The sequence below is a fragment of the Acanthopagrus latus genome, chromosome 23 (genome assembly GCF_904848185.1).
Source record: "Acanthopagrus latus isolate v.2019 chromosome 23, fAcaLat1.1, whole genome shotgun sequence".
In the NCBI taxonomy this organism is placed as follows: Eukaryota; Metazoa; Chordata; class Actinopteri; order Spariformes; family Sparidae; genus Acanthopagrus; species Acanthopagrus latus.
The window spans coordinates 20500176-20518141 of record NC_051061.1 but is presented as its reverse complement, the minus strand read 5'-3'; the positions used below and the strand labels follow the sequence as shown (position 1 = coordinate 20518141).

The 17966-nt window shown below is 43.9% G+C and overlaps 1 protein-coding gene and 1 long non-coding RNA gene across 2 annotated transcripts; one reads left to right on the top strand and one right to left on the bottom strand.

The window, feature by feature from the left end:
- Positions 1-2564: 2564 nt before the first annotated feature.
- Positions 2565-9355, bottom strand: rdh8a (retinol dehydrogenase 8a). The gene is made up of 6 exons (XM_037089803.1): positions 8986-9355; positions 6581-6742; positions 4443-4622; positions 3637-3730; positions 3355-3538; positions 2565-3238 (listed from the first exon to the last, which is right to left on the bottom strand). Exons 1-6 carry the CDS (start codon positions 9089-9091, stop codon positions 3011-3013), a joined length of 954 nt encoding a protein of 317 aa, XP_036945698.1. The 5' UTR covers positions 9092-9355; the 3' UTR covers positions 2565-3010.
- Positions 9356-13314: 3959 nt separating this feature from the next.
- On the top strand, positions 13315-14952 carry LOC119014326. Its single transcript, XR_005072940.1, has 3 exons — positions 13315-13464; positions 14317-14470; positions 14602-14952. It is a non-coding gene; the product is annotated as an uncharacterized LOC119014326 (long non-coding RNA).
- The last annotated feature ends 3014 nt before the right edge of the window (positions 14953-17966 follow it).

The following is a 17966-nucleotide window of genomic DNA, read 5'->3' as shown; positions in this document are numbered from 1 at the left end:
AGAGTTTGTTCTCAACGGTTCACACCAGTTTTAAATAAAGGATGACGATGGCGATCAGCCATGTTAGAAGGTGGCAGACATCCACCTTTTTTCAGCTCTCATCTGCCGAGAATATATTCTGATCCCAGGATCATCTCATGTGGTGGTTCTGTTTTCCCTCCTGTGACACTTCAGAATTATTCAGAAAAGATCCGTAATAACAAAGGAAGCAATAACAGAAACAGATAAGTGGAGCCTGATATTGAACCAATCTTGACCCAGGATCAGGCTGAAGCACCCTGTCTAGACATCAGCTCCACTTAGTGATGGCATCCCACAGCAGCCAGACCTCATTTTGCTTTCTCTTTTTCTTTCATATTGCCTGCTCTCCTCCTCTCTTTCCCTTTTCCACGACTCAGTTCTCACAAATTTCTGACCTCTGGAGCTCCCTTTTGTTTTTGATCTCCGACTCCCCCAGTCTATCTCATCACTCTCTGAGGCAGGCTTAGGTGTGGCTGGCTAGTGATGATGACACTGAAAGGAGGATGTGGTAATATCGCTGAACCAGATGATCTGGCGACAGAAAATGCAGACAGAATACAAGACTTTATCCTTTTAACACACCAGGGATTGAGGTTCCTCTTTTCTCCACTCATATAACCTAACAATGCAAGTGGATTGTTCATCGGGACACAGCGAGGGTGCATGAAAACAGAGCGTATGCATGTTTAGTGGCTCGGTTATTGTGACAAGGTTACAATTAAGGGAAGCCCTAACCACGTCACGCTGCCCTCATTATATTGCAATTACGTTCTTGATTGTGAAACAAAGGTACCCAACAATGGTTTGATAAGACCTCTTGTTTAATGAGACTTTTTTGTAACTCCTGTGTTCATTCAATTAGTAAACAGGTCTTCCATTCAGGCCCGGGCACCCCTATTCTCATTTTCCCAAATGCAACACACCCCCTCCCCTCAGTGCCCCCAAAATTCCACCCACCCCCTGCCCTTCGTCTTCAGCGTCCCACATTGGGTCTTGGCATCCCCCTGAACATTCGGGACGAACAGACTCCTCCCCCAACTTCGGATCCCCTTCCCCCTTCCCCTCCACCCCGCGCACACACCCATTTGATTGTGATTGACAGTGTCTTTGTTCCATTGTGCGTAGCTGTCGCCTCTGATGAAGACACGTACACAGAGCTGATGCGCTGCGCTCATTGTATACCGCACAGAAACTACAGGTCTGCAACCAGTTGCACTGTCCTGTGATGATGAGCTCCATGCAGTCCGAGCGGGTGAGTGTAACCAGCCTGGACACTGCAGGGCATGGCAGGGTGGGATGGGACAGGGTGTGTGCAGACAGGCTTGGGTATCCAGGCCAGACCGCAGGCCTCTCCCAGTGTGGACCAGGGGGTCCCGGCCTGATGGGCTAAGGAGGCCAGCTGGAGAGGGAGGCTCAGTGCTGCGCAATGTGTCTGAGGAGGCCGTCATTAGGGTTCACCCCTCCTCAGGGATGGGAACCAGGTCACATTCTCTCACACGGCACAAAGCAGGGTGTGTGTGTGCGAGGGGTGGGGGTTCAAGGGAGGGGTTTTGATGGGGAGCAGGCCATGACCTCTTTATATCCATCAACAGATCACTAACTTGGCCCATAGACATGCTCATACAACACAATCACACACACACACACAGGCACACACGCACTCACGCGCAAACATGCAAACACATGCTAATGTCTACATATGTGCACAGACATGCACACTCACAAATATGCATATGCAAAAACAAGTACGTGCTCCGCGAGACGCATTATGTGTAGACCTACCTGAAAAAGACCCTAATAGAGTAAAAGTCTGAGATGCTGTTACTGTTACAGTTGTGCTTACCAGTAAAGAATATTTACGTCTTTCCAAATTAACATTTAAAAAATGATCAGTATAAACTGATGCTGACTATTGTCAGAAAATTAAATACTGTATATAATGCAAGGAATTAAAAGAAAATCTGCTTATAAAAGCAAGATGGCCAATGTCTTCAACAACTTTAAATCACAAGCTAAACATTTGGTCTATTCAGTCATATTGCACTTGTCTACATCAGGACACTGAGGAAAAATTCCTTTACACTACAGCTTTGCTTGCTGTGGTGAAATCCACAGGTTGGCTGCCAGGGAAAAGAAACTGTGAAATACTGCCCCCTATTGGTACCCAGGTAGTATCGCAGACCATGAGAAAGACCTTGCAGTATCGGGGGGCTCTTTGTGGCAGTAATTATAACAAGTCGACATTTTAGGATCATTCAGAATTCTGTTTATTACTAAATCAAAATGCTAGATTAAACATATCTGACCCAACCCCTCACAAACCTTTATAAATTGAAACAGTTCATCAAAAGATTAAAAATATGATTTAACAGCAGTTATGACCATGAGAACACTATGTTAAGGCAAACATTAGGGGCACAACAAGATAAAAGCAGATATATTCTCTCTGTTTCTGTCAGACATGTTACAACTCCGGTGAGCCTGATTGTAGACTTATCTAGGCTACAAATTATATCATCATTATTTCTCTATAATCTTATTGCTTTTCTCTGTAATTGAGTTCATTTTTGTGCTTTTTTTTTTTTTTTTTTTAATCTGACCGTGGGGTTTGTATCTTATGTCCTGTCTGTGTTTTCTCTTTGAAATGATACACGCATCTGACCACTTCAGTTCCTCCCATAAAGCAATGACCAAGGCGTGGCCTGATGTATATAGGACCATCCAATGTGTGTGATGCTTGTATTTCTGTCTACGCTTTCTCTGTGTGTATGTGTGAGTACATGAGGTCATCCTGCAGACATCTCTGTGACAAACCTGTGCAACTGTGCATGTTGTCTGGCAAAGCTTATCATGGTAGTGTCTTTGAACGAAAAGGCGGCTCCTCTCTCCTCGCAGGGTTACTGGCTCTACTCTACCTGCTTTGCCCCAAACCTCAGGAAAAGGCAGTAGGGAATGGGCGGGGTCAACAGGGCAGGATCACACACCCTCCTCAGTTAGGTGAGATGGTGCGTCGACGCAGGCAGCTGCACGTCAGGCACTTGAGGATGCTCATGGTGATGTGCATGAGAGGGCCGAAATTGAAGAGGAGGTTGTAGAAAGTGTTTACGGACAGGCCACCAGTCTCATCTGCGTACTTTAAGGCCACGATGGGTGTGTAGAGGTTGTTGGTCAGATTCCTGAAGCGAGGGCTGCTCGACTCAATAACCTTCTTAATGCACTGAGGAGATGAGAAACAAAAGAAGGTTTTCACCGATTTGATTGCTTTGTGACCAGAGGAAAACAACACTGATCCTTGAATCCTGAGATATATTTGGCATGAAGCTGTTCCCTTACTTTGGCTATGTCCTCTGGCGTCTGGCCCATGGCATCGAATATATCTATGGACGATGGCAGGTAAACGTCTTTGAAATATCGAACTGTGTCAGCATCTACTCCTGGATACTCCATCTTGGCCACATCTTCCATCATCTTCGTCTCAAACTCGGTGTGCACGGGGCCGGGCTCAATCATGGACAAGCTGTGGGCAGTCAGATGCAGAAAGGCCCGTGAGGGAGCATGTACAATACAAAGTGAAGACAGATGTGAAGGAGGAACAGAGGAAAGAAGGTAATCTACCGGATATTGAACTTCATCAGCTGCACGGCCATACTCTCACAGAAACCCTCCATGGCAAACTTAGAGGCAGTGTAAACATCATTGAACACCACTCCTGCGCCGACAATGAGAAAAAAAGGATATCAGCGCTTTGTATTATCAAAGAGTTCATTAACAGCAGACATGAGTCAGGCATCATTTACACATAAAGCTACTTGAACCAATCAAGTAGATGAATAGGACAATACAAGTGCCAGACAGAATATGTAAGTCAGTTTCTCTAACGTGCATGTGACTGACAGCTTTTCAGATAGTCTTTAACTCGTTCTGGAAAAACCCCGCCCGTCTGGCACTTCAAACAGCTTCTATCACACACTAAAGATTCATAGCAGCTAGTTGTTAATTGACTGAAGTCAGGTCAGCAGAACTTTACTGGCATAGACCGACAGCTAATTAAAGAAAATCTTTGAGCAGAGAAACTTTGATCTGTCGAGCATTCTCATATAAGCGCTGAAAATAATAGTAATAAAAACACTATTAAAAATGTACCAATCTAATCTAATAGATCCTAAAGCAAAGAACAAACTATGTTTTCCAGCTCAACATGTGTCGTGGATGATCAGCATGTTATCTTATCAAACTCTCCTGCTGTTCTGCTGAGCCTTAGACAAAGTACAGACATCAGAATTATACCATAAATCTGAATTTTTCATACATTTTTGACTGTGACGGTATATATTTTTTTGTTTAAATATCTGAGCGCAGTGCTCACGGCTACATGTACAAACCCCAAACCGAGTATCTTTCCCTGTGTTTATGGATCGTACCCTGAAGACCCATGACACTGCTCATGACCACGATGTGTCCTGAACGCCTCTTCTTCATGTCCGGCATCACTTCTTTGATCATGCGAACGACACCGAAGAAGTTGGTCTCGAACACTTTCTTCATCTCCTCGATGCTGATGCTCTCCACAGGTCCCAACAGGCCCACGCCGGCGTTGTTGACTGACGGGAAACACACGAGCACACGGATGACGCACTGCCTGCACCACCAACACCACAAATATCGACTTTTGAATGATCATGGTAAATTAACATAAAGTGATATATCTGAGTAGTTCAAGCTGTTCTCTTGGCCTTTCCACAAAAAAAGAATTGCTAGACTACAGATGGTTTTACTTGATATTGCCACCAGATGTCAGCGTGTGACAGCGGCAGAGAGGTGTGATGTAACACCAGTCCATGTTGCTGGGCCTCAGGGTCCTGAGTAATTAGGTGAAGGGGGATCTAGTGTTGGATTTAGAGTGAAATGGAGGCAGGTTTATAAATAGAACCTTTATCGAGACTTAAGGTTGAAAACAATTACCTATTCAAGAGCTATTAATCCAGCAGAGTGCAATGTACTGCCACCAGACTGACCATGAACTGACCTCATGTTTTCATATAGAGCGACTAATCACACATAAGAGCTCAGTGAAATGTTGGTGACCTGCTGTGATTTCAAAATAACGCCCTCCACTTTTTCTTTGGCTGTTAGAATGAGCTGATTACAGAAGGTGTCGCGGGCAGACGGAGCTGCAGACTTCCAGCTAGATTTCACACAGTCGTGAAATCAGTGTGGTGGTCATCTCTGTTTTGGTGCAGAATCTATCTGCCCACTGGAATTTCAAGACTCTCCCAATCTCCTCCCCTCCACCCGCCTACTCTTAATGTCAACTGCAAACCCGCGGAGGACACTGTAACAAGAGAGTCACAGCTATGAATGTTCAGAAACTTCATCCTGATGTCTTAATCACAGTACTAACACTGTTATCGGTGATTGCTGATTCTGGTTCTCTTTATGACAGGTCTATTGGATTTCTAATGTTACCGTCTCATGAGAATATGACATTAATCTCTCTAAATAGAGGCTATGGTTAGTAATCTATGTATTTTGTTATCATCGCCGCACACACAGATAAGGAAATGAGTAAGGCCATACAGTACATCACTTTATCACTTCATATTGCAGTCTAACATGATTCATCAGCTGTCCTTTGTGACTAACGTGGACAACAGTGTTTGAAATGGGTCCGGCGCTGACTGAGAGCACTTCAGCCAGGAGGAAGAGCAGATGAGACGTTTCTGTTAAAGAACAAAATCACTTTGTTTAACCAGAAACAGCTGCTGTGTCACTCTGGCCAAATCCACCAGACTTTTATTTCATCATTGTGAAAAAAAAAACTCAACAGAAACAAAATAAAATTTTAGGGAAAAAAAAACTCTAATAGTTTCCTGCTCATCACAAACCCTAGTTTGATCAAAATAAACCCTTAATTCACTGAGCGAGATGTAAAAAAATGCTCTGGCTTTAAACACCTCTTCTCCCTCGCTGCCCCTCTGATGTCTGCCTTCCTTCTTGCAACGTTTTAACATCTAACTCAACAAATTAATGGTTTTATTTGGACTAAACACAGTGGAAATGCAAACCAGGGTGGCTTTGGTGAGTTTTGTTTTGTTTTTTTCTTTCTTGAATTTGAATGAATCAATATCTATTTCTGCAAATGGAGTCTGGTGGCTTTGGAGTGATAGCGGCTGTTTCTGGTTAAAAAATCTTTAACAAAAAGGTTCATCTCTGTAGGGATCCTTTCCATCCTGTCACCAGACACCCAGAATAACAATCTGAGCCTGTCAGTGACAAAAACAAGCACTTCAAGTGGTCGTACTTCGATGTGCGCAATTGCCTGGAGGGATAACACTGCAGCCCGTCTGCAGCGCTCTCGCTCAATACTAAAAAAAAAAGCTTTCCCCATTACTTAGACACAAAAACATGGTCAAATAGGGTCCAGGTTGAAAGCAAACTGAAGTCACCCTCTGATAGATATATGTTGATCTACATACAGAACAAAGGCACCACATCATTGAAAGCTGAGGACGGGCTCAACTGCGGATCCAGGACCTGGTTTCTGGTGTGTTTCACTCACTCAGGATGTCAATATGGCGGTCCTTAACATTGTTGATGCACTGCTTGATGGACTCGTCACTGCACACATCTAGCGGGAGCAACATCAGGGTCTTGCCGTACGTATCCCCTGCGGCCTCTATGAGCTTGTCCTTTTTCTTCAGATCCCGCATGGTGGCGATGACTGACAGGGAGACACAGAGCGGGAACATGTTATTTCACTTGTAGGCTGCAAAAAAAGTGAATGGAATTGACTGTGAGCAGCCCCCCAGTAATCAGTGTTAAAGTGACTTTTATCTCAATAATTTAGAATTTCATGCATTCACTGTTCTTCGTTGAACTGGTAATGATTGGTGAAATAAAGCATCATTGTTTTCTGCAGGAAAAGAGAAAGACTCCAGATCCATTGTCAAACTGCTGAAGAAAACACACAGAACCCTCTTATCCGTGAGGCCACCAGCAAATGACTTCCTTAACACACACACGCACACACACACAAGCAGTGTTGTGACAGAGTCAGATGTGCGGGTCAGAGTTCCCAGCAGTGACCACGCCTGTCAGTTTACAGAACACAGAATTGATTTCCTGTGAACTTTACACGCTGAGCAACATTAACCTACATACAGCACAGGAATCTATCATGACCGGTGACAGCAGCTATCAGCACAATGTTCACTTGGCTTTCACGCCGTCTTCCATGTTGTGTGTTGTGCTAACACTGTGCTGATTGACGTTATCTAGCAGGGAAAAGACAGACAGGGCGGTTGCACAATGGCAATCAGGAGAAGTAAACAACCTGTTATGCAGACGTTTGCTGAATCTTCCTGTTGTCCTTGACAGATGAGGACACACGTCACCTGATTCTTGTCTAAACAGAGACGGGGCTGGATACGGAGCACTTAAAGACGGATTGCCACACTGTAGAGGTTTTTCCAATCCTGTGCAATGTTAGTGACCTAACATTTCATAATGTGTAATGCTAAATCCGGGGCCTGTGTCATGTAACTGGTAGCAGTCAAATACACACTGTGCATTCACGTCATCTCATGAAGTCTAATTAATCCTAATCTTATGATTTCAGATCTGTGTGTCCATGAAGCAAGAACGAGATTTAGGGAACAACAGATCCATTGTTCCCGTGGCTCCTGCAGGAATTATTCTTGGGCTGCTTAAACATTCTTGAATGAACCACACTGCATCGCACACACAGAAGTCTTTTTGGGGTTTCTCTGAGTTCGCTGCATGTCACTGCAGCTAATGAATACTTTATGCACAATGCAATATTTAATCTCTGTTGGATTTCCCAAAGACCCTGGAAAACGAGCAGATCAGCGTCGTTGCGCAGCGGTGGCCTCATTTTCACATTGTGAAAAGAATCAGCTCAAAGTGTTGTTGAGGGAGCAGTTAATCACTTCTGTTGTGCTCATCTATTTCACTGTAATAAATCCTGTCAGGTCCTGATGGCCCCAAAGATAAATAAAACTCTAACTAACCCTTGCTCGGTGGTTCCTGAATTGGCCGAAGCACAGCAGTAATGACTTAAATCGTCTAAAATGAGTTATATCGGAGAATGCATAGGATGACCGATTTACAGAAGTCACTGACTGTAAAGGCCAACAGCCAATTACGTAACCCTGCATTAAGTCACATCTAACAACAAAGGGGGGTCTGAAGGCAATCTCTTACCAACAGGGGTGGGGGTGGGAGTGAAGTCTAACATTAGTCTGTCTGGGGCTTCTTGACATGGTCTTGGATCTCTAATTCCTCGAATGACATTAATGATGGCTGGGAAGCAGCAGAGGAGACGCACGGAGCAACAATGTCAAAGTGGGACACCCCAACTCCTCTGTGCACCAATGAAGTCCTCAAACAAGGCCCTTGCTTTGGAGTGAACCCTCGCTTGTACAGGTCTCAAACTTTGTCCCCCTTTCAGCACTCGCTCCACTGAGAGGACTATAGGCACATTAGACACGGCAGTAAACCGGAGCAGGCGGTCTACAATTCACTCCGATAAAAGGGCTCTTTGTGCTGGAGAAGTCACTTGAAAGAGAACTGACAAGACTCCTTTTATGAATCCGCCTGGAAAGCGGCATCCTCGCAGCGTTCTGCCCTGGAAACTGCGCTTTCAGATGATAATAGTTGAACCAAAGGGGCGACCGAATCCCAGACCCTTCAAAAGGATATGGATCCGATATCACCAGGGTTAGCTTTTCTCAACTGACACCACACCGAGTCTCTTATTTGCGTTAAGACGGAGAGTTGCGCATGAAACTCAACCGAACTTTGTGCGTAAAGGAGACGTGGTGCAACAGCGGAGCTCCGCAGGGGGAAGTAAACACGGAATAGGTTTTGCAGCGAAGCACACTGTTACAGGCTCGTTACTAACAGGAGCGATCAAAGAAACAATGTAGAAGAAAGCGCATTTACCATGGTAACGCTTCTTTTCATCTCTGGCCAGCGTGACGGCGATTCGTAACCCGATGCCGGAGGAGCAGCCGGTGATCAGCACAACTTTCTGCCCGCTGTTCGCCATGATCTGTCCGGGTAGGCGCTGTGTTTTTCAGCGGTCCTCTGCTCCGGATGGTCGCTGCCGAGGGAGCTGAGTTACCGATCACCGGACTTTAAAGAACTAAAGCGGATCATGCAGCCGCCGCAGCCATGTGAGCGTCTAATTCAGTCACATGTTCAATCGGTATCGCAGACAGCCCTCACTGACACGATTTTCCTCTTGATAGGTGCCGCCTGCCCTGAAAATACACTTAATTCCTCTAAATGTGTGTGTGTCCGTGCGTGCGCGCACGTGCGTGTGGAAGAGGGGGCAGTGCTTATTTGATTTCTGAGCTGTGTGACCCCAACAACAAGCAACACACACACACACACACACACACACACACACACACACACACACACACACACACACGAGTCCTGAACTTTTTGTCCTTTACTAATGAGACAGGACTTAGTTTTACTCTCATGTATATTTTGGCAGCATTCCCCAAAAATATTATGCAACATTTTAGACTGATTTAGATCCAACACGTGAAAGTAAGTGTCAACACACCTTTTTAAACGAGCTATTACATATTTGGAAGTAAGATTTCACAACCATTCAAACGATTATTAATATTTAAATTATTATTATTATTATTATTATTATTATTATTATTATTATTATTATTATGCTCTTTGCTGTTGCACAATTTGCCAACACAAATCGCCTCTCCCTGTTTCATTTTCCTTATTTTGCAGTTTCTTTTATAAACTGCTCCTCCCACGCTCACCTTCATTTTTGAATGTTGTGTGTATGGTAATTTAATGCGCTGCATTGTACTGCCATCTGGTGGTAAGAAAAGGTGCAGCACCCTTCAGGTATTTATTAAATAGTGCTAATTACATGACTGTTACCTAAATATGTACTGAATGTAAGTATGTAAGAGGTCTGGTCTGACCATCAGAGGGGGGGTCGGGGGTGTTACGGTGAGTGATGGACCCTCTTCTTGACGGATGTTGTAAGAGGTTAAAGTGCGTCTGATAAGATCTCCAAACAGGCTCGCTTCTTTTTCTCCGATTAAAGTCCAGAGTGCAAGAGTCAGAGTGTGTCGTGTTCAGGCCTGTTGCTCAGTGTGATGCAACCACATGTAAAGTGTGAGAGGTTTGGTAGGAGACTATAAATATGTGTTTCATTGGCTCTTATACTGACTCTAATAAGCCTAAATCAGGGCTGAGTGGATGATCACCACTCTCCACCATGAACACAGAACATCTTCCCTGTGCATCCAGCTCTGTCGATGACAACCAGTCTCTACGGCCGGGCCTCGTCCTCTTAGTTCATCTTTCTCATGTCTCATCAGTCCCGGTGGTCAGATATTCTGACATCGTGTACGGTTGTTCACTCACTAGCGACTCACCCAGTGGTTCTGCATATGCTTGAAACCAAACACAACTGCTGGTTGCCACATTAAGGATGTACTCTGATTAGAAACAGAAGTCTATACATTATTAATGCTTTGAAATATTTAATGTGTTTAAATTGTTTGTTGATTAATGGCATAATTAACACCATAACATGTGTTTTTAACGATTTCTTGAGCTGTTAATGCTCCTCAGGGGACTGGTGTTGGAAATTGGCTTTGGGTATGTGCACATGTTCAGTGCACCAGACACTGCTTCTGCAACTATCACTATCAGTTTTTTCTGCATTTGTCCTTTACACCCATAGATAAAATAATGGGTGTATCCTCTGTTGGTGTTTTTCTCCCCAGCTCATGAGACCTGATTATGTATTCTGGTGATGAAACCAAAACTTGCTTTGTCAACATTTCTGCCCTTTTAACATATTGCAAGCACCGTGATGTTTATGGGCGCCCCCGTTTAACCCCTTTAATCACATTACCATTTTAACACGTGAGGACCTCAAACACAGTGTGAAGCATTCATTTCACTGTGAGGACAGAATAAGAGAGTAGGGGAAAGCCGAGGACATCCACTAACACACAGAGAGAGAGAGAGAGCAGCAGAGAAAACAGTGGGAGAGGACAAGAGACAGGCTCTTGAATTTTATAGCCCGTTTGTCTCCTGTGGGGGTAAACCGAGGTTACAGGCCTCCATCTTCAAGAGGAGCCAATCATTTCTGTCATAACTCTGAAAGGGGAGATTCTCCCACAGGGAAGACATCTTTTAACAATGAGTGGAGTCCTGGCCTGAACCAACACGGGTCAGCCAGTGACCAGCAGACGGATTGTGTGAGGACAGCTTTAGCTTTAATCTGAAAAAATCAACCTCAAGCATGTAATGTGACCCATCGTATCGAACATTGTACAATATCATAAAAAAAATGTTTTCATAGACTCCTGACCAACAACTGTCTATTGTGCTGAGGACAGAGAGCAGACTGCCAGCGTACACAGAGTTCAGCCCCAATTTCCTCTTTCTGCCTCACAACGCTAATGTCGGCTTATTCACAGCATCCCTGTGCTGAAACCCATTTCTGTCACTGAAAAGCAGAAGTTTACAGCGAGATAATAAAAGTGAAATTTGCATTGTCATATAGAGCGGCTTTAAATCCGAGCTGACAGTGTGCAAAACAACACGCGCTGCAGTGACATTTTAGTTTATATACCTACATATTTCTCAGATTTTAGGCATTAGGCTGACAATGGAGTGTAAAGGTAGAATAGATCAGCAACAAGAAAGAGTCAAGAAAAAGATTCTTTATTGTCACATACTCAGTGCAACATAGTGTAACTCATACTCTGTGTTTAAACCATCCCTGATGGACACCCAGGGACCGACTCCAGGTCAGCTCCTCAGTGAGGGGCATTGGCAGGGCAATTAATCTAATATACATGGTTTCTGATAGCAGGAGAAATGGAGGCAGCTGGAGGAAACCCACACAGGGAGGGGGAGAACATGCAAAGTCCATAAAGACAGGCCCTGCTGTGCCTCAGCTGGGTATCAAATGCAGGTCTTTCATGCTGTGAAGTGACGGGGCAAACCACTGAGCCGCCATGCTTCCCCACCACTAAGCTGTCATATAAGAGTAGAGTGATTTGAGCCTGTTCACTCTTGACTTGAGTGCAAAATCCTGCATGGCTTTTATCTTTTTTGCATTTTTATGGCAGATCACCAGGTGGTGTTCTGAACAATGTCGAGGTCAAAGACAGATAGAGAATGAGAAATGACCATGATCCTCTGACCCAGAACCGCCCACCAACATTTTGCTGCCAAATCATTAATTTGAAGTCAATGCTAGTTTAAGTTATACTGAAACCATAAACATAGTTATAAAGCTCATAGAAAACAACCTTTAAGCTACAATTGACCTTTAGGTAAGGATTAAGGAGTCCACGCTACATTGCATTTTATTTAATTCTGTTCAGTTTTCATCAGCCACTGGCCAACAGAAAAGCTGTCAGTACTCCAGATGGTCAGTTCACCTGTGAATATGGCGCTAAATAGGCCAGAGCAAGCTCATGGAGTAAGGTCAGGGCCGTTCCTGGCATGCTTTCCCTTGTGCCTCCGGAGAAAGTGGACAGGTGTGGATGGAGATGAGGAGGGGCGCCGGACAGCCACTGATGTCTATCACCCTCCAAGCTATTGCTGCGGAATTTCAGAAGATTAAGGCACTGAGACACAGACGGAGTGAGGAGAGGAACACAGAGGAGGGGACGGCACAAGCCTCTACACGCTTTTCCTGCCACGTGCTTTCTCTGCTTTTAATGTCTTGTTGTAAACCCTCCTTCCTACTTCACCTCAGACGTTTCTCTCTCCACTCTCTCTGCTGCACTTCTCTTCTAAACCTTGCTTGTAATCAGTTTTTTAGACATCCGTCCTCAGACCTTTCACCTGTTCTCTCCGACTCCTCAGAGCATACTCCATCTGTGCCCTGTGCTCAAATCATCTGTAACCTCTTCATCAGAGTCCACATCTTAGAAAATGAAACCTCTGTGCACTCTAAACCTTCTTTTATGGGTTAATAGTCAATTTCCTGTGTAGTGATTTTTGAGGACACACTGGAACTTTCACTGCTTCTTCAGCTGGTTTTGTAAATGTCTGTTTTCACTCATCATAATTAAAGATGGCTGGAGTGATTATAAAGATGCTCCTCTGGAGGTACAATGCACATCAAGCTGTGTTTATAAAAGAGTAATGCATGCACTGCATTTCACACATTTTTTGTAACTTTCTTTTTCTTTGAAATACACCACTTTTATGCATGGTCATTCTTTATTATACAGTGAGTGCATCAGGCTGATTATCCCGTGTTTCCCTCCTCCCCCTCCCTCCTGTTGGTGGTGTCTTCATGCAGTATTATTGGACAAGAGGCAGACTCTGGTTGATGCTACTGGAACGATAGAGGACTCTGGCTGTGTGAAAGGGCCTAGAGGACTGGAATGTTTGCCACAGGTCAGGAGTGGCGCTTTCTGCTCTTTTGTGTGCAGTCTGCAGAGGAGGTGTGGAATGCAAACTTCATGAGAATAAAAGGGACGAAGGGAAAGAGTAGCTGGGGGTCGGTGGGCGGGAGGGAGACTTAAAAACAGAGAAAGAATGGGTGCAAAGACTCAGAAAGGACTGAGCTGGGAAAGTGTTTTAGGGGTTCTGAAGCAGACAGAGAACATCGATAATTGAGGGAAAGTGCTAAAAGAGTAGTTGTGCTAAAAGAGAAGCTAGAAATGTTGCTGCAGCTGCAAGACCACACACAATGAACAGTCCACAGGGAGCGCTTTGAGAGCAATAACACTGATGATCGTAATGTGGCATTTCTGAGCACCAGTGAGCGACATTCTTAGTAACATTCACAGAGATACATCTCATCACTGTTCGTCATTCAGACATTCGCAGCCACATGCCTGTTGAGAAGAATTTTTAAACTGTGAATGTTGGATTGGACTGTAAAACATTCATACAGTAGTAGATAATTCAAATGTGGCACAAAATGTCTTCATGGAAACAAACATGAAGTTGTCCTTTAATCGTACTTGAGAGGTTTTCTGAGAAAGCAAAGGGAAACAACAGCATGGTGCCAGTTACATCCCAATCTTTGGCAAACAAAGTACACAGATGGATTCTCGGGAGGGGGTCCACTTAGTCCCTGTGGAACCACGTTACAGACCTCTTCTGATCAAATCATTTGTTTATTCTCAGTGTTCTAATGTATTCCCAATAAATGCTTTTAGAGGGAAACAATCTATATTGTCATAAGCAACTACTTTCATATGTGTCATGGGAACCTAAAACCAAATGTCTTCCACACAGCAGGGAGGTTCAAAGAAATGCTGGTGTGATTCGTGTTTGGCGTCAGTGTTTGGATTTACCTTCAGTGCCCCTGTGAATGCCAGTTTTCAACCTTATACTCGTCAATCATGGGGCTTCGTGCTGTAAACTAACTGTGAGGAGGAGGGCACGCTGCAGGGTAAGCTCGAGTGTGGTTGCCGGTTCAGTTTATTTAGTCTATTTGTTTGTGCAGTTCATTTAACAGACATGGTCCTTAGATGTTAATTAGCTTAGTCTCCCGTCATCTCTAAATATTATAATTATCACCAGACTGGCAGTTCCCCTCAGCGGCTCAGGGCAAATGGAAGGCAACATTTCCACACACTTTCTGGTGGTCACAAATTTGGTTTGGCAACATAATGACAGCAGGGTTTCACAACCGACTGCATGGAGCAATACGTGTGATGACACAGCTCTGGATCCAATCCCGGCTTGCTTTTGGTTCCGATGGCGATCGAGCTTCTTTCAACAAGTTTCATGTTTACAGCTAATTTTGAAACTCTAAACACCATTAGGGGTTAAGGTGAGTGCAGCGGTGATGAAATACAAGGCAGTCAATCATATCCTGCCTGATCTGTTCTCTCTGCCTATTGAACCGCAGGCGTTTACCCCCAGGATACCTGTTGCAGATGGATCAGTATTGAAGGTTTGTATTGATGAAAGCTCTCATGTAAGAATAGACGCTGCCTGATATGTGGAGATGGTATCATCAGCAGTTGGTGGCTGGTACAGTCATGTTTGTCTCGAGGTGCTGTCACAGATCAGGGCTTTTACCAGACTCTGACAGATTAACCTGCACCTCCCCTTCAAGCAAAATGTGCTTTTCTTTTTGCCTGAGTTTTATATTTGTAGCTTCTTTATGAGTTAAGGATGTCAGACTTTTAACAATTTTCCTTTTTTTTCATTGGCAAAAAACCCACATTTGACACCATCCTGCATAAAATGTGACATGTGCTGCATGACAGATGTTGGATGTTTCTGAACATCTCCATGTGCAGAGGGAAAAAACAGTTGTCGCAGGCTCATAAATCTGCTGTGAATGGTAAAATGAAGGGACAATGTCACACAGACACGCACTGACACACACACAAACCCCAAACTTCGAAACAAGATCATCATTCACACTCGTCTTTAAATCCTCGTTGTATCACAATGATGGAAACTAACGACAACGTTCATCACATAATATACAACCAAATGACATCACTGGCCCATCAGGAAGCAGGGATGTAAGATCTGAATTTGATTTGTGAGCGGGTTATTGTATGACTGTGTCGGAAAAAAAAACACATTTTCACTTTAAACATACATAAATCAATTTTTGGCCAGCTGAAAGAGTCAGTCTTTTCTTTCTTCTGGGACTTCACATGCATTTTTTTTCCCGACAGTTGGCCTGTTTTCCTGTTCTGGCATGTTCTGCAACACAAGGTGCAGACCGGAGACAGACTCAATTGAAAGCCCATTTTAGGGTCTCTCTAATCCAAAACACTCAGCGGATCCTCTTGGGGATTTATAAGGTTTCACTTTGTCTCACAAGGCTTAAATATTGTGATGACGGATAGCTTCACCTCATCTTTCACCCTCTCAGTGATTAAATGATGAGAAGAGTCCACCATGATTTATCAGCACAGAATGACCTGCAGAGGGAGAGAGAGATACTTCCAGTTACACTGAATCACGTCTGGGATAAAATGTCCAACCGCAATACAGTGAGCACAGTTTGTTACTCTGAGGGAATAAAAAATAAATAGATCGAAATTACAAGAGGCTGAACCTAAAAAAAAGGGGACGTGTTTTTTTTCCCCCTCTACAAAGTCTGTGGTAGATTCATCTCCTGCCAAACTTCATCAGTGACTTTCATTCAACCGCTTATCCATAAATACATGTCAAAGCACATATGGAGTGTAATAGTTTCTTGGTGTTCCCGCATGATTTATAAGCGTTTGCAGTGTGCAGAAAAACAAAGTGGTTTCTGCGGATCGCTTATCAGGACAAAGACACAGCCGGCACAAACAGACTTCATTCTCCATGTTAAGCACCGATTTAGCAACATTAATGTGTGAGAAAAGGATAATCTGTTCACCTGAAATCAATCATGATCCGTCTGATTCATGAAACTACTCTGGGTTAATGAGAGTTGACAAACTACTGGCATGAGATGAATGGATTGACTTTGATTTTAATTGGAATCTTCCTGTGCATGACGGTCATGTCATGTGCGATGATTTGAATGTATGTGTTGGGTCTCAGCCTCAATCAACACATGTTTGGTGCCAGCCATGTGTGAAATCAAAGTGTGAGGTTAATGTCAGTTTTATTTCTTCATAAAGAACTCGTGGGAAAGAACTCACCGTGCATTAGACGCTTTTCTTTCTTTCACTGTTCGTTATGTGTGTTTTAAAGTATATATATTCATCTGTAAGTCGCACAGGTCCCGTAGTTGGACAAAGGTACATAGCACATGCTGTGGAAATATTTCTCACCCAGAGCTCAGACTACCCACTGGACTCTTAGTAACTATCTGCTAAAAGCTGCTAGGAATGTGGCCCTGACTCAGGCTGGCTAAGCTGGTACTGAGAAGGGAGACGGTGGGAGGTCAGGGCGTCCGTTGTTTACCAACCGGATCGACTTCAACCTGTCCATTTATCTTGGGTGTTTCTGCTGAACCACCTTCTATCTCTCACTCATGTGGCTTTCTATGTTCTCTCTAATCCCATGTGTGCTCCCACAGCGTTCGGTCTCAGAGGCTCAGGAAACGTACCATTTGTCCCCCATAGTCCTCATCTAAAGAATCACAGGGAGCATTATTTTAATTTCTCTCAACCTCATTGGGGTTGATTATTATTTGCCATGAGGAAACACTTTTGTAGTCACATCATAACTATGTGGTTCAGTGATGTTGAGTGTCTAATAATTTGTGGTTCACAGTTGGATTTGGCTTGAACTAATATGGAACAGCATCTTCGAATAAAAGAGAGACTTGTGACTTTTGGATGGGTGTGTTTCTCCATCTTTCTGTGGCTTGAGACTGTTCTTCACCGAGAGATTCTGGTCTGGTTCATTTTCTCTGAATGCTCTCAGGGATTTCGGCTCCCTATTACTTTACATTGGCCTGTTGTAGCTGGGACTCTAGAAACGTTATCTTTGGTAATTTTCCAATTAGACAAGGTCTTCACAAGTCTTATCTCAGAGCATGTCTCAACTGAATTCCACAGTCTTCATAGAATTAATTAGGCCTCAGGCAGGGTTATATTCAGCTTCCAACAGGTAATCGACACTGTAGAAGCTAAAGTTCTGGCAGATGACGGGACAGATCCACGTCCCCGGCTGTATTAAGAGGTCGTGACTTGTCACAACCAATTATTTCTGCTCCCTCCTGTCAACAGTATCCCTTAAAGATGAATTTAATTTTTGCTGTGCAAACTCCCTTCATATATTATACCTGTAAAGACATGTTTGACCAAAAATGGGGGTGATGTCTGAGAATGTTTCTGTCGCTGGAATCAGGAACGTTACTGCGGATCTTGTCTGCATTAGAGGAGGCGGGATGACCATGGCTGTTCAACAGTACGTATTTCTGTTTTAAATCATGGTTTCAGTTCAGGTGTGTCTGCCGCTAAACTAGCTGTCCACAC